The sequence below is a fragment of the Hetaerina americana genome, unplaced genomic scaffold, assembly GCF_022747635.1.
Source record: "Hetaerina americana unplaced genomic scaffold, ioHetAmer1.1.p SCAF_7, whole genome shotgun sequence".
Classification (NCBI taxonomy): Eukaryota; Metazoa; Arthropoda; class Insecta; order Odonata; family Calopterygidae; genus Hetaerina; species Hetaerina americana.
This window is the reverse complement of record NW_027287316.1, coordinates 55,001,726-55,029,056: the sequence shown is the minus strand read 5'-3', so window position 1 is coordinate 55,029,056 and position 27,331 is coordinate 55,001,726. Positions and strand designations below refer to the sequence as shown.

Below are 27,331 nucleotides of genomic sequence, written 5' to 3'. Positions count from 1 at the left end.
TTACCAGTTTGAGAGTCGAAGTGTGAGTCCAACTTTGTCATGCAAGCATTTTACCTATAATTTTGTAGAGGTTTGCAAAAGGGAACCCACTAACCTGAACAAAAATTTTCAACACCATCCTGAAAGCCACATCAAGATCATCAGTGAAGCAAAACATTTCAGAAGAACAAATCATATCATTGTACTCTCTGTCTATACATTGCTGTCTCCATAGCACTGAATAAAATATGAAATTTTCGAAATGATTGTCACGGTTTTACTTTTTCCTAATTCAATAACAATACATATAAGCATATATATATATATATATATATATAATACACAGTAACACACAATATAGAAACACAAAAAAAGAAGAACACTCACACGTTATTTCTTGATATTTCGACGGAAACAATCCGTCTTCCTCTGAAGATATAGAAGTAATGACTGCTGGAGTTGTTGAGGTGAGGGGTGCGAGAGAAAGGGAAGGGGGCCAGGAGAAGGGGAGAACGGGAGGCGAAGGAGGGGTGAGGGTGGGCTTCCACAAGGTAACAATTTTAGGCCACTCCCATCAGTGAACGACATTGAGGCCCGGATGCTGATAGGCCATACAGATGTAAATGAATGTGAATGTTTCTATATTGTGTGTTACTGTGTATTGTACTATTCGGCACTTCCGTGTTACGTCTACGAAAGCATATATATATATATATATATATATATATATATATATATATACACACACACACACATATATATATATATATATATATAATAATGTAAATATATTGTTGTTACAATAGGTAAAGGGACCATCTGAGGTAAAAATAAAATTCAGTTCTGAACATTAACCCACGAGTTTGAATGTTCACACATCAGATGTAGATGATTTTTTCAACAATAATTTTGGAAATAAAAGGTATGTCTTACATGTCATCACATGTCATCAGATTTGGTTTATAAAATTGAAGCTGGGGCTTCACACAGTGGAATTTCTTGAATGACACACCTCATCAGCAGGAGCTACTAATGGCCAAATGATATGCAAATATTTAGTCCATATTTTATTCACCAATTGACTTTCCAATAGTCATTTATTCCAGTGATCTCACAAATATTTCTTGAATACCCCTGACCATGGACTAGACCTAGACTAGTCATTTACAAAACCCAAAGAGAATCTACAAAATAATAAAAACATTCTATTAAAGAGATCTTTTTCTTTGCAAAAGATATCAAAGACAATATCAGATGATCATACCACAAACAAATAGCAATTAAAACTATTATGCTAACCACGCTAACATCCCTATGACAATGAGATTCATTTTATGCTAGATGACTTGGAGATCACCAACAAGCATATGGAGAAAAAGTTGGGATGAATACAAGAAAATTAATAGCCTAACATGCCAACACCTACCTATTTGAGGAGATAATATGTATATAATAGCAAACCTCACAGGAATATGATATAAACACAGGAAATTTGAGCATGAACTCATAAAAATTCCTGCTAGGAGATGATAACAGAAAGGCAAATGTTTCAATATGAATTCCAACGATAGTATTTGTTCCTTTGGTAACATAATAACTGCCATTATGTTCCTTATGACATAATGACACACTTTATTGTCATGACAAGTTCAAATAACACAATTTGATCTTCTAATACTTTAAAAGAAGACAAATTTTGAAAAAGAAGAGAACCTGAAAAATGTTTACACCATAAAAAGCCTACCATAGCGCTCTTGATATTTGCCAACAAATATATGTGACTCTCTCGTGACTTTCATTTCAGCTATTTAAAAATTGCCGTACATTACCACCAATCAAACTAATTTCACATAGATTAAGGAATTCTGTATAATACCTGCATTAATGATTTCCTTGGAAAACATGGAAATTTTAAAAATAAGTCATTGATTTTGTACAGTGAAAACAAGTGATCGCTTGAATGTTTAAAAAGAAAAAATGTTATCTTAACAAAGGGTAAGCATCGGGGTTCAAATGCTCATAACATTAATTTCCATTTGCAATGAAGTTTTCATTGATCAACAATTCAACAGTATTTTTACTAAAGAATCAAAACCTGAGGTAAGTTTAATAGAATACATCAAAATAATGGAAATTGATCATAACACATCACAACACTTCTCTATTCGTACTCAAACGAATATTTCAACAAAGCGTTCAATGAAGCAACCATAAAAAATTAATTCTTGCTTCAAAGTACATATCACAAAAAACAATGAAGTATATAAATCTTGATCAACCCAAAAACAACACTTTAAAACGTTAACATACACACAATTCACACACTAAAAAATACTTCCACTTATGGCAAAAGAGAAATGATTCTTCAAGAGTGTGCCTTTGGTCACTTTTTGGGAAAGTAACAAGACACATATCATTTATCTGCAGAAAATATGTAACAGTTATTTCAATAAATATACTAAAAAGCACCCTGGTGAAAAATAAGATTCTTAAAATGCACAGAGAATCCTTTTTTAATTAACAAGCTGCATAGTATAAAGGGATAACAGTTTTGATGAAGTATGTTTGTTCAGCAAACTAAACAAAGGAGTCAATTAAAAACTGCAAATTATTTCAAAACATTCACTTTTGCATAGGCTAAAAATGAACCAATAACATTCTTCATCATAACTAAATTAACAGAAAAGGTAAGACAGAGTTTGACAACGTTTGGCCTAAGGAGGAGGGGTTTAAGGAAATGCAAAGCACAAGATTTTTCACAGCAAATCTGAGAGATACCAATGCATTAAATAAGTTACAGTTAAGCCTCAAATTACATTTTTCAAGGAACCTATGAACATATATGAAAAATTGAAGTTTACGCAAGTTGGGAAAGATTGGCACTAGATGTTAATTCACCCTGAAAAAAATTATAAAGTCTATTTCTGCTTTATAAATGAAATATCATGCGACATTATAAATAAATAATATTAACAACAATTTATTTATACAATAGGGTGCAATGAATTTTAATAAAGAAGGCCTAACATTGACAAATTTAATGAACAACTTTTTATACATGAGGATTTCTTAAAAACCATAAGGTTTCCTATAATTATTTATTTTTCTTGCAGAATATCCAGCTTCTACTAATTTTTCAATGATTTACATTTTCTGTCAGTCATTTTAAATCAATATTAAAATGGAATAATGCATATAAAAGGTCATTCAACAGCTGTGGTGTAATTAGATGATTTGAAATAAATACTCCCTCCTGAAAAACAAAAGCATTAATTTTCACGAAGTTTAGATCACCACGCAGGCACTTGAATAGTTTTACAATTATTTTCAAACTTATGTCCCATATCAGATTATTTAAAATACAAGTTCGGGAATGTAAATTTGAGGTTTTAATGCATTGATTTACATTGGGAGCTGTTCAAACTGGAAAAATTACATACACATAAGGATTGCGTGGATTTTTTGTAAATAAATTCAAGGTATCACCAAATGTTCATTCTACGATATATGCCAGTTTGCATTCAGTGAGCACAGAATAACATTGAAAAATCAATGGGAGGGAAGAAAAGGTTGAGGGAGATGCTATATCAGGAAGAAGAAGATTGAAAATTTGCCATCAAGCATGTGCATCATGCATGTGGAAGTGGGAGGTTATGAAAGCATAGCAACAGTGTGACGATATTCTTTATGGGAGGCATGAAGATAAGTCAATGAGGTACGCACAAAAATAAACACATCTCATCATGAAATTCTACATGTTTATGCCCAATACAGTTACTTATCCCCAGCAAGTCTAGTTTTTTAATAAAAACCTGGGGAGTATACTAAGTTGTAACTCTTCATAAGTACATACCTGTTGAAAACCATTTCCTTTTATAAATTCATTTGTGAACATGACTCAAGCTTATTCATTAATATCCACACAAAGAGATTCTTGTGGTTCCAGCATTTATCCTCAAAAGAAAAACACAAATGCTTTCACAAACTGACATCAGTTTATAGTATTAGCTATTGCACTCTTCCCTGACTGACTATGACGATGGCAGAACTTGTGTCCATTGATGCAAGCATTACGACATGGGAGACCATTCTGACATGTAGCACTGCATAATCCTTTTGGAGTTGTGCTCCTATAAAATATAAGGTGTGGAGAGAAAAAAATGAAAAACAGTCAAGGCAGTACACATATTGAAGGATGAATAGTACATGCGAGGCATTCCCTTTCACCAGTAAACCAAAAAATTGCAGATTATTGATACATTAGACAGTGCTAAATGAACTGCCAAACAAACTTTACAAGGAGTCAGTAGATACGTTACATGTTATCATGTTAACTACGTAAAACGTTTCTCAAGTACTAACTTCCCACAATTCTACCGACCTATTTCTCAATCACAGCCATCCTTTGCTTTATTACCTTCTTCCTAATACTGTTTAATATCCTGTCATCTCAAATTATGTTCTCGAAAATTGTGACAAATAGCAGAACAACAAAACAGTACTTCATCAAATTGAGATATGTACCTATGCACAAATTCAATTTCCTTAGAGTATTGATTTTTCAGTTGGAAATGAGCAGTTTATCATTTATAAAGTTTATCATTTCACACTTGAAACTTTAAATTAATTTCCCTATTGAGCTATCAATGCATTGTATCATAATCATGAATTAAATTCCAATTATAAGACTTTTGAAAACATGATCACATATTTGCCTACCCATCAAAGCACTGTGCAGTTTGATTAGAGTATGTTACACCAGCAGATAAATCTTCCATTTTTTTCAAATTTAACCTATGAGGATAGGTTGAAAGGTTCTCAGAATCACCACCAACTGTCAGAAATAGTGTAACAAGTTTCCCGTACAGTAATATAGAAAATCCTGTAGGTAATCCTTGATAAGTAAACATGTAACTGTCGTGCGGACTTCTACCTGTTGTTGTTCCCATGCAGAAATTTGTGAAGATGGAAAAATTTTCAACCAGGGATTAAATACTTTGTAAAGAAAGTTATGAAAGCAAAGGAAATTCATGCCAACTTTCAGAACACTCTCCGGGACTCTGCTACTTCATATTCAATTATTTAACCCAAAAAAATACCTCGATCTATCTATCTAACTGTTGCCAAGTGGACAAAGAGTTTAAGTTTGGTTGGGACAGCTTAGATGATGATCCACATAGTGGTTGGCCAAAATGTTCCACCACCCAATTATTGCAAAAGTGCATAAAATGGTCATAAAGGATCGCCGACTGTAAGTGCGAGAAATTGCTGAAGCTGCAGTGGTGTCATCTGAACAGCCATATCACATTTTAACAGTGGGATTGGTTATGAAAAATTGATCTACAAGATGGGTGCCGCAACTCTTGACGCAGGATCACAAACACATCAGAATGGCAATTTCCAAACAATGTTTGACTTGTTTTAAGAGCAACCAACAAGACTTTTTGCACCAGCTTGTGACCAGATGAAACTTGGGTCCATTAATATATTCCTGAGACAAAACAGCAGTCAAAGCAGTGGGAACATGTTGATTCACAACCACTAAAGACAGAAAAGCAAAGTGGTTGACTGTAAAGGCAATAGCTTCAGTTTTCTGGGACACAAAGGGGATTCTGCAGTTGGATTATCTTCACACTGGTCAAGGAATTACTGGACAATGCTACGCTATCCTCCTGGACCAGCAACTACAGCAAAATATACATGAAAAATACCAGGTTTTGCAAGGAAGAAAGTCATCTTTCATCAAGACAATGCACGCCCACACACAAGTGTCATTGGCATGACAAAAATATGTGAACTAAGATACCAATTGTTGTCACACCCACCTTATTTGGCTCCATCACATTTCCATCTCCTCCCCAAGCTCAAAATTATCTTCAGTATACAAAGATTCTCTTCAAATAAAGAACTAACAGCTGAAGTAGACTGGTATTTTGCAGGCCTGAAGGAATCTAATTTTCATAATGGGATCAAGACATAGGAGCGTCGCTGGACAATGTTAATGGGACAAAGACACTATGTATTCAGCATTTTAAATTACTTCATTGGATAAGCAAATATCAAATGGAAAGCCAAAAGCATTATTGCGTTGAATAAGCAGATGAATACAGTGGAATTACAGTTTAGTGATGTCATATTTCACTTAGTTTGAGAGTGAAACAATCAAACTGAAATGACTAAAAGCAAAAGCTGCCAGTACCTATAATCATCTCCATGTAAAATATTCCTTACACTTTATTTTTCATAAACAGAGTTAACATCACACAATGATGAGAGCTTATTTCACATGGGATAAATATATTTCACGAAGATCCATAATTTCTGTTGTCTTTTTATACCACTTTGACTACAACAACACCAAGTTTCCCTTTTGTCTATGTAGCAAGGTGTACCTACGTGTCTGACCTCTTTAGAACTGCAGACAACCAACTGCATCTCTGTCTACTTAACGTTCTTAACAAGGCATCATGCTAAAAACTGCCAAACAATTACAATAACTTTAATTTTCATTTCAATTATGGCAAAAGAGCTGTAAAAAAGTTTCCAGTTCATAGCTCACATAGTGAATTTGTTTACATACTTTTCAGATTTGATTTAACTCATACACCATATACTTCAAGAATTTCCCCCTGATAAAATTACAGAATTTAATTTTGCAAAAGTGTTCTTATGGCTACCATTGTTAATTTTGCATCTTTCCATGGCCACCACTGTTATCATATCATTAACTAAAATAGCAATGTAAGAAATTAGATTCATGCAACTACAGTTTACACATTAAGATTAAGGGAACTGAGGGAGATGGGCACACCAACGTGAAGCTAGGTAACAATCTACCACAATCACCCTCACAAAATAGCAGGCATATTAAAAAAGAGGGATCCCTAATGCATCAGTCCTCTGTCATTATCCCAACAAAGAGGCCTGTAAAAATTATATCATGGAAATAGGATGGGAAGCTTAAGTGTAAAAATTTACAAGCCAGTGTCTCTGCATACAGGTATAATGATTTCGATCTCCTTAACTGCAGCACCACCTACTTTAATTCACCTCTATCAATATTTACGCACGTGCATCAGAACCCAGTGCCTAGAATGATTCTGAGAACAGCAGAGAATGTCAGTAATGGTGACCACTGACCCAGAGAGTTCGTACATTTTTACATCCTAAGTTCACTTTAAGAAGTTTACATTAAAAAAATATAGTGGCGACTACTTAGACATCAGCAACCAGAATTTGTAATAGTTGCTTAAATTTTCTCTCAGTACTGTAGAGTAGATTTAAAAAAGATTTTTGATTACAACTCAATACACACATGTATACATAACTATATACTTAAAAAGATAACATAAAAAATATTCAACTGTTCAATAATAAAAAAAACTGTCAACGGAAATTTCCACCCAAAAAAGTTAATATGGTACAAATTTTCATTCTCTCAATAATGTAATTAAATGCGATATTTACTCATTAAAACCAAAAGAACCAACCTTCATTGTGCTTATGTCACAACTGGTGACTATGCAGTCAAAACTCAACAATGTATATTCATTACATGGTTCCCAATATTTTCACAGGGCACCTGGTATTCAAACAATGTACTTGAAGGGTGTTTACTGGGACAATATGGTTGAAAAAAACAGGGAAAGAGGGCATGGCCATGGATCTTGATCTATCAGGATTTATTTGCTTCCTGTATTTCAGCAGTCTTTCAACTAAATCCATAGTATGTATCACCATGTACCATTCCTACCATGAGGTTGCAGAAATCTGATTTCATAACACCTATTTTGAACACATGCGTCTTTCCTATTTGAATTTACTTTTATATGCTGCATGATTTAATACCAATGTATAATCAAATAGTTTTTCATTAATTATAAATTCATAAGTATATATTTGATAGCATATAAGGTGCACCTTTTTAAAAACATTATTGTTAAAAAAATCATGTTATACATGAGTGTCTGAACTACAGTGTATACGAAAGCTCTAGGTGGCATGAGCTTGCACATACAGGGTCCACTGTTAAAGTAATGTTCATTCAGAAATTCAATTCATGTGGCTTCTAGAAATAATAAAGGCACTCAGGGCCAAAGCAAAGGATGCCCTCTATGGAATAATCAAAGATAGCTATGACAGTGGAAAGATACCGCTTCGATAAGATAAGGCTTCAATAAAAGTATAATTATTGTAATACTGAAGAAACCGAAAACTGATAAATGCAAAGAACACAGTACATTGAGCCTGGTGACTCAAGCATCAAAATCCTAACTCGGATAATTAGCGGAAGACTAGAAGGAAGGATAGAAGAAAACCTATCAGAAAACGAATTTGGATTCAGGAAAAACCGAGGAACAAGAGAGGTAATTCTCAGCTTTAGAGTTCTAACCAAAAAAATGAGACACGTAAATAATCCATTATACAGGTATGTGGCATTCATGGACTTGGGGAAGGTCTTCAACGACGTCGAATGGAACAAGATGTTCAAGATACCAGAAGCCCTTGGATTGGACAATAACAACAAAAGAATTATCCTTAACCTCTACAAGAATTAGGTTACAACAATGAAAAAGGAAAAATGGAAGAAAAATAGAAGCCAAAATAAACAAAGGAGTAAGACCAGGATGCAACCTCTCACCAGCAATATTCAACGAAGAGGTACCTGTATATACCTGCACCTGTATACCTGGAAGAGGTAACAAAAGAAACACAAGAATTAGGTATCAAAGGAGTCTATATAAATGGAAAAGAAAACCACATGCTCCAGTTTGCAAATGACATCCAGATGCAGATGGCTGCAAAGTGAGACGAACTGCAAGCCACTATAAGTGCTATGGACCAAGTATTGGGGGATTATAATAAAAATATCAACAAGGAGAACACTATAATCCTTGTGTGTAGAAGAGAGAAGCTGAATGCAGTTATCACAATTTGAGGAAGGAAAAAAGAGCAAGTGGAACCCTTCATCTACCAGGGCAGCAGCATAACATGGGATAGAAGAAGTTCAGCTGACATGAAGCGAAGAATAGCCCAAGCTAATAATTCATTCATGAAGAAGAAGGCCATTACTATGTTCAAATAACCTAAGGCTGGAAACAAGGAAGCGATTCATCAAGACATTCGTATGGTGCATGATACTCTATGGTTCCAAGACTTGGAACATTGGAAAAGTGGACCAGCGAAGAATAGAAGCCTTTAAAACATGGTGCTGGTGGAGAATGCTGAAGATGAAATGGACAGATAGAGTAAGGAGCGAGGAAGTACATAGAAGAGGATAGGATTCTATGGCAAAGAAGAAATAGATGGATTGGACACACATTGAGGCATATTGGATTGATTAGGGGTATAATAGAAGGAAAAATAGAAGGGAAGATTCCAAGATGAAGACCAAGAGACACGTATGTAGGGCAAATTAAGAAGGATGTAAAACAGAGAAGGTATCAAGGATTGAGGGAATTGAAATTAAATACAGTAGAATGGAGGGCGGCAGTAAGTCAATCCAAGGATTGAAATGCTGATGATGACTATTATGTGAAGTGAATATCATTTGCCTCACTTCTGCTATTTTGAAAAAGGCGCAAGCAAGAACAACTTGATTGCATCTTACCAGAACTTATCAAAACAACACAGCATGTGCTCTTCTTCCTGAGTGGAATTACTTGTTTAAAAAAAATACTTGAATAAATATGACATGAGAAAAGACATTTAGCTACGCAATTCCATTTAAACTAAGAGTAATAGACACTGCTAAGGAGCATGGAAACAAGATCAGTAGCAAGAAATTTTGGTCTACAACCTATCAAAAAATGATTGTACCATCTATTTGGCTTTTCTGAAGCATAAGAGCTAAAAGGAGCTACTTATCACTTAAGTAAAAGGTGTGTTGCACCTTCACCTGGACTGTTAAAACTTTTTCATTTGTGAGAAATTTAAAATGAGAGGGTGCTTATACACCATCAAATATGGTACGCACCACATATGATTTACATGTGATTGGCAGGGAATTTATGTTATTGATTTGGCTTATCTGGCACTTAGTACCTATACCACCACCACCAGATACATTAACTACCATATCACACAAGAAATATAAGCATCGAGATTCATGCCTAAAATCAGGAAGTGCTAAATTCCATAATGCCAAATCAAAGATGTTAAGACACATTCAATTTCAAAATGTCCAATAATTAATATTAACTAAAAGGTAAAGTCTAAGAAGCTGTCATCACAAATTTAGCAATATAAACCTTAATAAAAATGTCTACATCAAGCTATTAAAATATTCTGTGAAATAATAATGTTTAATTAATTATGGTTATACATTTCAATGAAATACAACATTAGAAATGATACTCTGAAATAAAAGGAAAATCAAAGAAAAAAATAAGAAATTAATTTCCATGAGTGTTAAGGTGCAATCACAGTATATGAAATAATATAATACTTATTATAGTACAAAATGTATAGATCAATACTAACCACACCAGGGTGAAAAATGAATCGGGTTCATCACCTTTGATACAACCATAATCTATGGAAAGAAAGTTTTCATTATCAATAAAGCTTCAACTCAACAAAACCATCAAAAATGAAAGACTCTCACTTCCATTTAAAGTTTAAATGTCATCAGCCACATGAACAAACTTTTCTGGAATTTCTATCTGAGAAAAACCTAAAAGAAAGGCATAGGTATAGTAAACTCTTAATTGTGTCCGAGCAAATTGTCCACTTATTTAATTTATTATTCTGGGCTTCTCTTTCTTATGCTAATTGCTGGAAAATACTCCAATTAATCCAGTTCCCTCCCACAGAAACCTGAGGTTTACAACCTACATGGCAGCATTGTGGGAGGCAAAATGATACAACCAGTCAGTCGTTTCTTCATGGTGAAACTTTGAAATTTACCAGTCAAAAGGCTGTGCCAAAAGTAGTGTCAACAGTAAAAGTGAAAAAGTTAAGTTATGCGCAAGACATTTTTAACTGAGTTAAGTCACACGCAGAAGCCCAAAAATTTTATTTCAATTCAGTTAAATCAGAATTAACTAATACATTAATCCTCAAGTTTATTAAACAAATATGTTTTTAACCAACACAAAACAAATTTTGCTCATTACCTGAAGCAAAAATTAATTGTTATGGAAGCAAATGAAGGTGCACTTCTTAAAACACATTATGCGTGTATAATTCAAGCAGAAGCCTTCCTGCTCTTTCTCTTTTGGCATCACATTGGTACTAACCCAAAATTATTCTCATGAGAATTTCCTTTTGTCTGGCAAAGAACCTCTAATAGTTCAAGTTTTTGTTTTTTTCCAATAAAATCAATTTGCTAAATTCAAATCTTAACAGAAAAATGAATCAATGATCTAAATTAAGTGTTGCTCAAAAAACCAACTTTTTTATTCTGTTAAGTATCAATATTTAATACAGTCTGACAGTCACACACACACAAATCAGAAACATATTTGGGATTGAATGTTTAAAATACAGGCAAAAAACGAAATCAAATCTTTCTGAATAGAAAAATTCTTTACAATCCATTTTCCTCTGAGAAGGAATTATTTTCCTTCTCTCTAAAAAGGTAAGTACCACAATCAAATGTACATATTTTTTTAGCTCTTTACCTACCCTAATAATGCAACAATTTCAGAGTGTAAAAATCATTCGCCTTGACTGGGATTCGAACCCAGATCCCTCAATATCCGGTCGAGTGCTTTGGATATTGAGGGATCTGGGTTCGAATCCCAGTCAAGGCAAATGATTTTTACACTCTGAAATTGTTGCATTGAAATGCACATTAGCGGATGACTCCGTTAAAAGTTACTGTTGTGGCATCTCCCGCAGTTTCTTTGGAATTTACCCTAATAATCTTCTAATCATCCTTATTTGTCAATTAATCAAACTTCATTTTACTACTATTATGCCATATTAATGAGTTTACTGAATATTTAATTAAATTACCTCCCATAAAGAGACATAAACATTTCATTTGCATTACTCAACTTCTTTTCATTGTACATATAATGCCAGCAACAATAAGCTCTGGGTCCAAGATATGCATACTATTAGTAATTATTAACCGATTACTCACCTCCTCGATTTATCAGCGAATATTTCTGATGGCTGCTGCCTAAATGTAGGCCTATCACTTCTTTCCATGTAACTCTTCTGAAGAAAATTTGGACGGGCTCGATTGCTGGAGAGAGAAGGCTGACAGAAAATACTGTTTTCAGATACAAGTGCACATAACAAGGATATCCATCAAAATTATTTACACGAGTCACAAAAATAGTCGCAATGTAATACAACTTGAACATTACAGCAAGTAAATAGCTTCCTGTTGGTAATATTGAATGTCTAGAAAGTCAAATGATGATTACTTTTAACTCATAGTATGCATGTACCCGTAATTCCATTTCAAATCTCTAAATAATTAAAAAGTCATGCGTCTGCACTGATGTTCACAGTGCAGAAAAGTGCACACATTCTCTTTTGGCCAGAGCAAATGGTAGCATACTTCAATATATGACTCAAATTTATTCCACATTTGCACATCTCCCTGGCTAAACCATGTTGCCAAATATTATGAATCATATGATTAATGAAAATGTGAACATCTTGCTATTCATATTAGTATTTTAATATTAAAATCATTAGATTAAACATCATTATTTTCATAGTTGTTCATGTTCGGCATATAAACAAGCTAGTTATCCCATATTCCACTTTTGTTTCTATTAATATAATAATAAAGGGAGGGCAAAGACATCATTAAATTAATGACTCTTCAAACAGCCGAGAGTGAGGTGGATGGAGGTTCTCCATGCATTTAATATCAGTTGGCACCTCGGACTAAGAGGCCTAAGTGCCCAGGGCTCCGGTCAAAGACTGCCCAATCCCAACAATTATTCTTGTTTGATTTGCCATTTCTGTCTTCTACAAAAATAATATTCATCTCTTTCAAGCTAATAGCAATACTCACTCATATTTAACACAAAATCATCGTCACATCCACAAAAGTTCCCATAAATCAGCATTATCATATACAAGGTCAAGGCAATGGGAGTCAGAATTTATAATACATTACCATATTCATGAAAACAAGTGATAAATTATGTAGTTTCAAACTGAAACTCAAGAACCTCCTAATGAACCTTTAGTATTCATTGAATGCATTTTTGAAAGACAAGCAATCATAGGGCATTATGTTTCTATAAAATACTTTAATATACAGTTGACTCTCCATTATCCATGCCAATGGATGCATGATGAAGCATGGACAATAAAAAAATATGGATTGCCAAAAAAATGGAAAATATTTCGGTGATCTATACATGGAAATTCTTCTTTTTCACTCTGCATAATTAATTTAAGTTTTTTTTAAGCCATGGAAGTAAATTTACTCCATTCTTAGGCCATTTTGTAAGGGTGGAATTAGGGATTTACATGAATTCAGAGCCACCATAAAGTGAATAGTAGAACATATTTTCCTCAGAAAGCTAACCCAATCATATAGCCAGGAAAAAACAAATGACTGACGAAGGATGTACATTGATGAAGGATCACAGATATGGAAAACTGAGGGAAACAATACTTGGAAAGTACGGACGGTACAAAAGTGAAAAAAATGAAAACATTAAATACCATTTCCACTATTGATTTTTTGAAATGAAAAACTTTTAAGAAAGCTGAGGTATCCCAAACTGGTATTGTTTTTTAAGTATATCCAAGTTTCAAAGCATTTAATTATCTAAATGATTGTAATTACATTAGAATGCCAAGGTGCTGGAAAGAGAGTAACATAGATAATCCCCACACGATAATCGAGTTTGCTGTACATGTTCTTTTATAAGCAGGCTAATAGTGCTGAAACGTAACAGTATTTTTTAGTTTTCTGTGTTTTGATGACTTTTATACCTACATGATACGTATGGTTACTGGTCATTAAAAATATTATTATCATCATCATGAATTTCATATGATTAACTTCATCAAATTGAAGGCAAAAGTACTAAGCTCATTCACCTGATCCAGTTCATAATCATCATCATCTTTTTCCACCAAGAGAGGGCCATCAGTATCACTTGAGTCATCAATATCTGGTCGCTGAGTGGCAGGGGATGTGAAGGGTCCACAATTCCCAAGACCACTCGACCAATTCTTGTTCCCACTACCGGAACTCTCACCACTGCCCCACCAACTGCGCGGATCCATAGCACAACCTAAAGATTCAATTAATAATGTGAAAATGCAGAAAATAAATTTTACACACGCATGAGTACAAAAACCTTTGACCCTTGGTACACATTTTTATCAAGCCATTTATGTTGCCAACATAGGACAAGAGAAACATCAATATGTGTGTTTAAATGGAGAAGCACACATGACTGATCCAACTTTTATTATTATTTGAGTGCACATATGTAAAGTAGGTTTTTGAAGGATACATACTTAAAATGCCAATATTTCTTAGCCTAATACCACACAACCTGAAACCTTACCCTAAAATAAAACTGTTCTTCTATTAGACACATGCACTTTCCATCTCTAATCATTCCATCCAACATGCTTATCCTTTTCCTCCCCCAATTTCTCTTGCCTAATATTCTTCCCACTATCACAGTCTTCAACATCCCATCAACAATCAAAATGCCCCACCAGCTGGTTAAGTGATAGAAGTGTTTTCAGTGAAAAAAGACAAAATGTCAATTGATGAAAATATCAGGCCTGGATATCCTTCTAGATTAACAGATGATGACAGCTTCTGAGAGAATCTAAGCCTCAATTCATGAAAACTGTTGTTTTGACTGCTCAAAATTTTGTTATAGCAATGGAACTAAAGGTCACTGAATAACTCAGATGAGTCACATGGCTGCAATATTCAAGCCATTTTTTTGAGTGAAGATCAGAATGATACCCATATTGAAATAAATTTTAACCATCCAACCATCAAGTCATCTCAGTAACATGATCCATTTTGTAGGAGAAATCAAAATACAAATTCATCAGGAATAAAAATAATTACCATAAAATACAATAGTCATCTCATATTCACTTAGTCAAATAAAATGGTTATCTCATATCAGAAAAATTACAGATGTTCAAACATTCATTAAGACAGTAAAATGCATTGATATTTGAGTACTTTAATAAATTGGCATACATGGATTAGTACTCTTGCGAGCCTTATGCTCAGCGGGGAGATTTTTAAACAGTAGTGGACCCAACAATTTCGCATTGTGCATGCATAAGTAAAGCACTGAGCATCACTCCACCTTGTTGAGTCATGATAGAAATCAGAGCTTAATTCATAACCGGAGAGATTTCTTTTGGTGTAGTTAAGGACTTAAAGTATAGTTCAATGAAAGGTAAAGGTATTTATTCCAGGTTTTTTTGACAAAGGAGAGCAAGATGCATCAAATTTGGTACAAACCATCAGCTTTTTTTAGGATCCCGAAAATGGCAAAGGCATCATGTGACGAGCCCCAAAAGAGGATACTGAAGGCTAAGTAAGAGTAGAATAATCTATACTAAAATGCAATAAGGAAATCTTATTAAACAGTGGACCTAATGATAAACCAAGATGAACTCAACTCACCAGCTATTATATTTTGTGTGTACCCCAAGGGATCTGAGAGCCAATTTTAGAAATTAGAAATCTAGGAGGAACTAACAGCCAATGGCAATTAAAACTTTATTAAGAAAATCATACGAGAAGATTACGCATCAATTTATGGAAATAGTGTCAACATTTTGTTATTATTGCAGTGGTAGGGGAAGAGTGAGTCACGAAGATGATGATGCTGGTGCTTGATATTGGAAAGATACGGTACATCAAGAAATCTCTAAAACCTGATATGGCAAAACACAAAGTGTTATCCTAGGATGTTTCATAGCACCAGAGGGAGGTCTGGCACACAGGAAGAAGCCTGAAATGTGGGTAAACCAGGTTTGGATGCTACACCACAGAAACATACCTGTTCCCTCATCCCTCCTCCACAATTATCTGGTAAAACATCAGATATGAGCCATGCCCCATCCAGCCTGAAGATTTTTTCCTATTTTCCAAAATTAATTAACTTTGAAAGTATAATTCTTAAAATTCCACCAAAAGAGCAATAAAGTGAAACAACAGTTTTGCATTTTATTTAACATCCTCAAACTATGTGTAGGTGCAGTCTCATGTTACATGCTAGGTAAGTTTTGCTGTCAAACTGTCTTCATCATAAATGAGAACTTAATAGAAATATATGAAGGAATAAATTGAATGAAGCAATTTGCTAATGCTCATTAGATTAATGCAAAAATTTCAGAGTAAAAATCATTTACCTTGACCGGGATTCGAACCCGGATCCCTCAATGTCCGGTCGAGTGCTTTATCCAGTTAAGCTATCGAGGCGTCCCTTTAGACTCTGAAATTTTGGGGGCTTTAAAGGAACAAGATGTTGGAACGAAATACTGTACATAAAATGTCACAGGCATTCGTAGTTGTGTGCGAGACGCCACAGTTCATGAGGTTAAAGCCAACATTTAAACACGTGGGCTGTTTATACCTTGACAAATTCCAAAGAAGTGGCGGGAGATGCCGCAACAGTAACTTTTAACAGAGTCATCCACTAATATGCATTTCAATGCAACAATTACTGTTACGGCATCTCCCACAGTTTCTTTGGAGCTCCTAAAATTAGTGCATGGGCTTCAATCCTAATAGACAATTAAAAAATTCATGGAAGTAAAAAGCAATAGGGGGTTATACATTCTAACAATGAATTTATTTTCCAGCTTTAACACAGGTAAAATAATAAAATATGTACCTCAGGGCCTAGGTCTCCTTTCATGTCAATAACATAGCATATAGGTAAGTCTCTCAATAAACAAAAGAAGTGAAAAAATCTTTCTCAGAAACAAAAATATAAAAGTAATACAGATCATAATTTACATCAGAAACCGAAATTGACAACAGCAACAACAACAATGTGGCATGTAAAAAATTCATTAGTTTCAACAAAACCCACTGAAGCATTGATTAACACATGAATTTCATTGTATAAACTTTTCGGTCTTGAAAATCTATGCTAATCAGAATAAGGAATGTTTTTCTGTGAGAATAGAAGAAAATAATATCACAGAAAATCACACACTTAAAGCCAGGAGGCAGAATATATTATCAGGAATATATTTTATCACTGAAGCAGCATAATTTTTCTTGCGCCAAATTAAATTTACATGATTAAATTATGTAATTTGAAAATTGAGGACTATAAAGGGCAAATAAAGAGCTTTCAACTTTTCAATACTGTTCAATATTTTATTTAATTATTCACCGGGGGCCAATTTTCCTGGGCCAATCTGGGAAACTCCTGTTGATTTTTCACGGAGTAAAACCAATTCATTCACCATAATGGCAACAAAAAATGAGATATGTATTAAAGAAAAGGTAAAATTTCAGAATACTAAGAGCAAACTACTGACCACATGAAACTACCAACGATAGCATGCTTTTTTCAGTATAAGTTAGTACAGATTAACCACCAGAGAGAACCAAAGGAACTAATACTGAAATTATCACTCAATGTAAGTAAACCACCACATACAACCCCTGAATCATAAAGGATACTTACCCCCTTGTTTTCTTCTTTAGGGATAATTGTAATTACTGGTTCAAGAAACAATCCACCACAAAGTGAAAATTTGGTATGAGCAACCTATAAAGTAACAAAACACGTAAAATGCAAGCACCACAAGTGCCAATTATTAGGAATTAATGACAAGGTTAAGCAAAAGTGGTTAGGCTGCACATGTTAAAAGCAACACGGAATTGTCACAGAGCAGATATTATACATACCAATTGACCTGAGCACCCTGGACAGTTTGCTGTCACTATTACTGACATGCCCCTCCGATGAATGCATTTTCGGGCCAGGTGGGATGTCTGAGAACTGCATTCCTTTTTGTGAGTTCCATGGCTTATTAATGACCCTGGAATCCTTTGCTTTCCAGAAGTTTAAAGCATATGCAACAATAAAACTTCCTGAAAATATAAGTGCAATAATAAATAAGTCTCTGAAAGCACTTCTTAAAGAGACTGGATTCCTTTCTTTTTTGAAAACTTTTTAAGGATCAGAAAAAGGTTAAATTCCATTAGGGAAATTCAATTTCACATTTATAATAGGTAGTTCAATTTTCTAACCAATCAAATTGGTAACTAACAATATTTTATTGAATGTTCAATTTCAATACCATCTAATCAATTAACCATGATGATTTCAATGATTCAATTAATTTGATACAATAGATAGTGGCTCATGAGATATTGTAATATTAATGATTGACAATATTTTTACAGAAAATGCCCATCTAAATTAAATGGAACATTTTAATCAACAAATAGCCACATTACCAAGCAAAATAGGTAATATAAAATATGAATAACTCAATAAAAAATGTACTCCAGCTGAAGTCCAGAGGTTTCTTGGGAAAAACAGCAATTTTGTAAATAATTGTGTAGAACCACACTATGTTCAAATTTTTTTTCAACCGAATAGCTAAATGAGCAAATTTCAAAGTTGGGAGTTGTGCTAAGACCGAATCAAATCATATTAAAACCTGAATGCACTCCACCCTTCTCACATATTCAGAGTTTTTGGTTATCCCATAGCAAAGCCATTCCAATTAAGAGCAGATTTTGGTTCCAAAATAGGTACCCCAACAAATTCAACCACCCAGCCTAAAAAATTAAATGGCATACTTCATTCAATATTTTTTTGATAACTCAATGATAGCACAATATAAAATCTGAAGCAGGGATGTAGGCAAAAACCCTTCCATTTCCAGGTTACCATCACTGGAGTGTCTACCATGTCTAACCCAATTGCGGCATGATGCACCTGAATTAGAAGCCATGATATCAGGGATCAAGAAAGTGCAGTGCCTAATGTACTGGCTTCCCACCCAGAGGGCCTGGGTACAATTCCTGGAGGTGACAACATTTCTCAGCGGCATTCCGATCCCAACTTGAGGTGATTTGAGGAGAACACTTGAGTATGACAACAAGTGAGTATGCAGTCGGTCATATGAGACTTAATTTTAAATTACATTGTAGTCTCCTTGGCATCTTTCATTGAAAATAGGCGAATGTCGATGCCAGGGTTCTCCTCACCCATTTTTTCCCCATTCCCTGAATACCATAACCCTTCTGAATCACCCACGTCTATCCCTAACAGTACAAATGACCTCAGTTATTGATTACCTACCCCAATAACTGTTACTACCACAAAATGATGTCTGTTGTTGATGAGAAAAGATCTATTTACTAAGAATTCAATAAATTCACCACAAAATTCCCTTGCATTATGAATCTTGGATGCTTCAGTACATACCTGTATCTGAATATTTACACAGCGTGGTTCAAAATATGATCCAGGTGAATTTTTTTATGGTGAATTATATTTAAGAGTCAGTTTTACAGCTTAGGAATACATATGCACTGTAGTAGCATAGAGGGAAGAGCATTTAACTATAGGCTGAAGAGTTCTAGTCCCAAAACCTGTATGAAATATTTGGACTGGTCTTGTAGAAAATCTGTGGCATGATTTTCTGGTTTCTAGAACGTGGAGACCAAATCGTGACACAATAAATACACTGGACCCCCATAACCTATGGCCTTAGCTCTGCAGAGTTCTTTAGCCAATCAAATTAACCTTAGCTTGACAACCACTGATGGATGGAATATACTAGAGATGGGACAAGTGACAATTTTCTCGGTAATTTCAAAATTAATTAGACCACAAATCCCATACACCCCAAATACTCTAATGCCCAATGATTTATAAAACACTAACTTTCTGTTTTTCAATTATTTTTAGTAACTATTACCAGCATTTCAATTCTAATAAAAAATTTGAAGTTTTGTCTCAAAAGATTATTTAACATTTAATGCTTACTACAGGTTTTATTTCTGAAAACAAGCAATAGAATATGTCCAAGATCCAGCTTACTCCTTTTCTAGTCTACATAAAACTTCAGTCGTAGAAGAACCACTCAGAGAAAACTGTTGATAGTAGAATGATTGAATACTTGTAGGTTAACAATAAATAAAAGAGTATCAAAGAGATAAAAAGAATTACCTGCTCATCAGAACTAGTGATTCAAAATTAATTCAAAATTACGAACACCGCGAGCACAGCACAAGTTCCCAAGGGTTAATTTCATTAACCAAAGAAAACAAATCACCTTTTGTTTAGAAAAAAAACACCAAAAACTTAAGTGAAAGGACTTTGCCTTAACAATACTCACCAAATGTAAATGCTACAATGACCACAGTCATTGTGTTAAAATCTAGAGGTTCCACATGAAGTACTGATGCAACTTTTGCAGCATGTCCAGGGTTGATAACCAGCAACAAGTTTATGGGCACCAAGAAAAGAAGTAGCATTCTGGACAGAACCGGTGCACCAATGAATGCCATTGAAACCATTCCAATAAGTAAATAGCCAAAGTGGAGCACAAATGCACACATTACTGCCATGTGATCACCTGTACAGGGTTGACAATAATATATTATTGTAATTTGCAGCATGGTTCACCTCAATACCAAGTTAAATATTTCTCATACATTTTTTAATCATGGTGAAACAAAAATTTGTCAACTCTGCTCTCTCATTTAAAGCAAATATCCCCAACAATATGTAATTTTGACCAGCCAAATTTCTTTGATAGCTGGTTTTTTTTAACACAATGTACTCAATCCATTGAATTTTTTTCATCATATGATTTGAAATCATTTGAAAAATTTCTTACCCGCTAGGCAGATACAATTTTAATTGAGAAATTCTTTAGGCTGAAAATTATGGGGAAACAAAAAATTATCTCAAAGCACCACAAATATATTGAGCTATTGAACTTGGATCATAAGCTCTTGCCTTTATCATTTAAGTACATTCATTCTGGAATGATAATTAAAGTGCTCATCAAATCACCTTGGTTTAAAATCAACCAAAATTTTTCAATTGCAATATAACAAACTCTTCTGAAAAAAACAATCTGTCCACCAATGTGAGTGAATGAGAGTCTAAACAACATTAGACCATGAGATGGGACTGAAAACCATAGCTTTAGAGTTAGCAGGTGGGTATATTACCTGATTACCATGACCAGCAGTTACGGTTGTAATACATACACAAATTTACATGTGATGCTTATCGCATTTAGCCACCATGCATGAATGTCACAGATATGATCAAACAAGATGCAGCTAATTATAGTGTTAAAGTTGTCTTTAAAATTATACTTAATGGATTACTAAAGGCAGAGCAAGTTGAAATACTCATTCCTAGCCACACAATCCTGATTCTAAACTATCAATATAACTGCCAAACACCCCAAGCTAACCGGTTCCTCCAAGAAGAGAAGACATCCATTTCATTCGGACATCCAACTCATTGTGAGTCATTTCTATGAGGTGCAACAGGTAGTTCACCGTCACATTAATCTGAGACAGGCTCTCAATGGCTGCTTCATATTTGGAAGTGATTTCAGCATTCTGCTCATTGACCAGCTGGATGCTTCGGTCTATTGGTGATTGATGGGAAAGAAAAAGAAACAATCACTAAACCTTGAGGAAGTTAAAGGGCTTTCAAATTTTGTTTATTCATATGGTTGTAATCGAAAGTGTAGGATTCAGCTACCCACAAAAGAATAATTTTTCAATGCACTTTAGTCTTCTGAACTGCATATTACAAACCCAATGCATGCTCAAATCTGAATACATGGGGACTCTATGAAACTGTGATAAAACCAAAGATAACAGGACAAATTAATGTTAAAGCTCTTTTTGGAAGGTAAATAAGGCTGTATGATGCTCACATTAAAAACTTGCAGGTTGTGTGTGACAAACAAGGTTTCATCAATTAACTCCCAAAATTACTGTGACATTATTATCTGACTTGACTAGAATTCCAACACCAAAATAGGATTGAACCAAGGACACAAGGCAAGGAATATTCACATACTTTCATGATGTTATAAGCATGCTCAATTGATACGAAAACATTATCCTATACATTTCTACTTGTTTTCAAAGGATAAAAATTATTTTTATTTAGACATGTATTAATTTCTTTAGAAGTTATTTCATTATCTCATCCATAATTCTACATGCCATGCCTATTTTTGTGACATTATGCCAACTAAAGCCATGACATTCAATGATCTGACAGCTGTAATTTATCAACTTGACCAGAAAAATAAATCTGTAAAATTGATTACTATTAACTTCCTGCCATGGCTTATGTGTATAAATATTTTTCTAAAATAATGGTATTGAGTTTAGGGCATATAAATAATATGATGATTCAAAATTATTATTGAAGGATATTTCACTAGTTTGTATGCAATTCCATTGGCTGGAACTCAGGAAGGCTTCAAAAGAAAAAAACAATCAAAGTGTAGATTGGTCATTTCTAAGAATACAATATCTCTCACCTATATTTTGCAACAACACTAATACTTGCTCTTGAAGTGTGCGAATATTTTTTAAGAGTTTATTGTGATTAGCTTTCCTCTCCGCTAATAATGCATCCATCTGCAAATTTGATTCATCTGTAAGGAAACACAAGGGAGCACTGAAAAAATAACTTAATGTGCAGGAAAATACTTTTAATAAATCTTTTCATTAGTCTGAATAAATTAAGTATTAAAATTAAATGTTATTAGAATTTGCTTAAGTGACCACAGAACCTTCAATTTAACCATGAAGTAAACACTGTAATATGAAATTCATGCTTTTCAAAGAAATCAAATTTGTTCTCAGAATCATTACGTGGAATTAAAAATTAAAACTTTAAATCGAAGGGACCAATACAGCCCTAGAGGATTGCAAGTTCAACAAAAAATCATGCACAAAAAACCTCATTAATATATCCATGCATAAGCATAGAGTGCTAACCAAGTTTTTCGTGCATCCCCTGTACAATTTGAGCAATTTGACCATGGCCAGCTTTCACCAGCGATTTCTCCTTCTCCAAGTATCGCATATGTGAAGCCAAAGAGGCTGAAACAGCATCTTGTGCCTCGCGTAATGTGCCTTGCTGTTCCATCATCATTTTTTGCCCCTCCTGAAAAGTAATTGAACACATAACGTTTGCCATTCAATAAACATGAATTAGACAGAAATGATTGGGCAATATTAAACTAATGTTTAACATTGGGCCCATTATCCCCAAAAGTAAAAAAACTATAATAATAATTATAAGATTCATACAGGTATGGGTAACGCATGATGGCCTTACTATCCATAAGCAATAAGAACTTGCACACAAATGAATTTTAAAAAACAGCAATTTCAATTACTTCAATTGACTAGATAATCACATATTACGGAACAAAGTAGGGGGCTGTGCACAGTCGTGGATCATGTTTTCCAGAAAATTTCTCGTTAAACAATTTTAATTAAAAAGTCACTTAATTAGACCAATTACAAAACAGATTGTTTCACCATTAAAGGCTTCCAGCTCTAGGATAAACATATCAATATCACCTGCCAAATTAAATACACATACCATTTTTCCAGGCACATAAGAAGCACTTTTGTACTCGAAAATGTGCTCTAAAATCATAAAATCTAATGGGCCACAGGTACACAAGTATAGCTTTGACCTAAAAATGCAACTATTATATGCAACGACCATAAAAATACTTACTATTAAGTATTTTTTTCTGCATCAGGCACAGGAAATGCCTTTATCATAAATTTTGATAATATCACTGTTTTGAGTCAATAATAAGCAACATAATTTTAACATTTCATTGGAAGTATTTTCTTAACACAATTTTCAAATATCATATATGTAGGGCATTTAATTTTATCTCATGACATAAGTGTAGCTGCTTATTTTTTAAAGTACCAATTCAGCATCCTTGATATTAAGTGTTAACATCAAAATACCTTAGTCCTTTTCTTTCTGTTTCAAGTATTTTTTATTAATTCCAACAGGAAAAATCGGCAAGTATCATATGTGCCGGTGAATTTTATGGACAGGGAAATACAGCAATTTCATTATCAAATGATAATGTCATCATGTTAGTGCTATACTAAGATATATATACAATTATTTTGTCATGAAAAATTTTTTCATGCAATCCAGAAGCATTTAATGAGCCTGACTAGAACCAATTTTCTTTCTGCTATTCTTTTGTCCCTTACCCTCTTAATAATGTTTAATAGAAGAATGATGAAAGGTATGATACATTTAGACTTTTTTAGTTTAATTTTATAAATGACATATTTAATTCTTGGAAAATTAAACAGATCAGATTTGTTCATATAGTAAATATTACTGATATGACTACATTTTGCTGTATTGATGCTGTTGAGAGTAAAATGAGCACCATTTAATTAATAAGGTCTACAAATATTTAACATTTTGACAGTTTTACAGCTTTTATTCAAAATAAAAATGGTGGTCCGGTTAAAAACTAGAGAAATATAGTTTTAAATGGATGACTATCCAGGAAAGCCTCATAACCTGATAATCACCAAAATTCACAAGGCAAAAAAATAATTTACAAATTAATTTTCACAGCAGCTGGTTCATTACATAAGTGTTGCTCATTTAATTTCTTACCTGAAGAACTCTCATTGACCTCAATTGATCTTGGGAGGAATCCATTAACTTGTTAACAACCATTTCTGTTAATGCCTTGAACAGTTGCTGTCGAACTGAGAAGCAAAGAGCCCGAGCTTTCTCAAGCATAACTCGGTAAGAATTCCACATCTCTCCATTTATGTTTCTAGTGCAATCGTCCAGGTCCTTAAATAACAGAAAAATGAAAGGAAAAATCTTAAGCAGGATTAAAAAAAACAAAATAAATCTTCCTTGCTACAATGATTTCCTTTTTAGTTAGAGTTACAATTCTTAGGCAGCAAAAATTGGTTTAATAAGAAACTAAATTTAATGTAAAGGAGGAATGCTAAATTCAAAGTCACAAGTATCTTCTCCAGAACCGTGAGAATATATTGAAATGCAAAACATATGAAAGTGACACAAAAATCTCTGAACATGCTGTATGCACAATAATTTTACTTATTTAAAGTCAGTTGGGTAGAATAGAGTGCACGTACAAGGTCTGTTCAAAAAGTATCACGAAATTTGAATTTCCATGGGTTAAGTATATTTGATTTTTTTATGTTGGTACTTAAGTCTCTCAATTATGCCAAAAAGTTTGGCTATTTTGAATGTTCAGACAATTGTTGACAGCTGTTTTGCTTGGACTTGTCTTCGATTTTTGTCTGTTCCAAAAAATAGATCAAAGAATCTGTATCATATTTTGTGTGAGAAACGAAATTAAGTGCCCAGACTCATTCCAAATGTTGACTGTGGCATATGGAGAAGCTACCCTGGACTGAAGCAACATTTATCAGTGGTACAAAATGTTCTCAGATAGGCAAGAAGATATGAACGACGAAGAGCATACCGTACACCTGAGCATGTCAACAACAGAAGAAAGCATTGATGAAGTGAAGAAAATAGTATTGGCCAATCGTCAAATCGCCGTTAGAGAAGTTGCTGAAGACCTAAAAATATCGATTGGCTCGTGCCATTTGATTTTAACCAATGATTTGGACCTCTGAGATTTTTACCAATGGTTTGGTACCTCTGTGAACCATGTTTTCCGTTTCAAAGATTTTCTTCGGGAAGGTTTCTTCCAAGGCTTCCGATATTCAACTCTTCATATCCTGTCATCTTTTCTTGATAGATTAAATGTTGCTATGATTTTCCATTTTATTCTCTTTTAGATGTTGGAATGTCATCCTTGGATCAGTTTCCTTCAATCTTTTCTAATTACTCACAGAGAGAGATAATGATAAAACTGAGCTAAGTCCACTAAATTATGTTTTATTAATATGGCCTCCGTTTCACATTTTTAAGTTCTAATTACTATACTCTTCATCATTTCCTTTAATTACTTCAATTTGAGATGACACTTCATAATAGTAAATCGTGGTTACTTTATACAACTACCCCCTAATAGATTTTACAGTTCTTTATTTTATCCTAAAACTCAGGTACATGGAAAAATAGCCCAATTTTAACCTAATATATTCAAGAGTAGGAGTTTCCTGTATCGTTAGAAAAACTATAAGTAGCCACAACATAAGTAAAACATACAAACCAGTGATCTGAATAGTAATTATAATTTCTTATTAACTGAGATAAAAAAATTATCAGGATATACAATGTCAGAAGAGTTCAATCACCTCAAAGATAAAGAAGCATCAGGTCCTTCAAAATAACTTATTATGATTCAATAACTTGTACCAAAGAGGTGTATAAAACTTCAAAATTCTGAAAACACAAACAATCATAGAAATTTCCACAGGTTCTCACCATAACCTAAAGAAGGCCCAATTAATGCAAGTCTACCATAAACCCTAAGCAGCAAAACTTCCAGTTCAAATACTGAAAAATTAATTTGTGTGAATCTAACTCGAGAATGCACACACATATTGAGAAAAAGTACTTCAGATAGAAATGCTCCAGATATCAATTAGTCAGTACTTCAATCCTGGATATTGAATCCTGAACAACCGAGGTAATAATTTTTTGAATATGCCTAAATTAGTCCTTGTCCCATTATAATATTATTTAAATGCATGTTATGTCCCCCAACTTTTTTCCACAAGTGATTAATAGAGGTTAATAAATAGGCACCATAAGATTTAAAATTTTCAAAATAACGACAAATAAAATTTCAATTTTTTTAATTACCATGCTAGCAGAACATAAATATAGCTGCTTTCCTTCTTCCGAAGATTTACAATTGAGTAGATGGACGCTCAATTTTCCCAATTCATCTTCTGTTAGAACGGAACATGCAGATTTTATCTTCATGAAAACCTGAGAATGGTAAATTTGGGTTAGAAATACATTTTACCTAACATATTTTCTTAGAACTAATTCCCGTCACTTCACCTTGTGGTAGCAAACATCTACTTCTGATAAATTAATATCGATAATCCTTTGCGCCTCCAATAAAAATCTGTCATAATCATTTTCCGATTCATAATGGATACTGTCCAATAAAGTATCATCAATTCCATGCTGTAACGACGTTTCAGTGGCTTCGTTTGAAAATATTTTAAAGGGATAATGCAACCAGGAAAACCAAGAACTAGCAGAAACGTGAGTAAAAACAGCCAGTAAATATGGAACGTAAATAAGACTTTTCATTTCTGATTCCGGATTAACTCTCCACGCGCAACACCAGAGTTATTAACATTCACTCATATTTCTAAAATTTCTGGGGTGACATTGCCTCAACACCCCCAGCACACAGAATTCAATGATATAAA

General features: G+C 33.9%; 1 protein-coding gene across 2 annotated transcripts; it reads right to left on the bottom strand.

Moving 5' to 3' along the window:
* Positions 1-1,033: 1,033 nt before the first annotated feature.
* On the bottom strand, positions 1,034-27,267 carry LOC139696752 (protein brambleberry-like). Of its 2 annotated transcripts, XM_071595592.1 has the most exons (12): positions 26,952-27,267; positions 26,748-26,876; positions 24,603-24,788; positions 22,925-23,093; positions 22,462-22,578; positions 21,370-21,549; positions 20,275-20,514; positions 17,825-18,010; positions 14,005-14,201; positions 12,071-12,189; positions 10,462-10,513; positions 4,058-4,109 (listed from the first exon to the last, which is right to left on the bottom strand). In XM_071595592.1, exons 1-11 carry the CDS (start codon positions 27,207-27,209, stop codon positions 10,492-10,494), a joined length of 1,803 nt encoding a protein of 600 aa, XP_071451693.1. In that variant the 5' UTR covers positions 27,210-27,267; the 3' UTR covers positions 4,058-4,109; positions 10,462-10,491. The 2 variants fall into 2 exon arrangements, with proteins under 2 accessions (XP_071451692.1, XP_071451693.1); XM_071595591.1 differs by lacking the exon at positions 10,462-10,513 and having other exon boundaries at positions 1,034-4,109.
* Between the last annotated feature and the right edge of the window lie 64 nt (positions 27,268-27,331).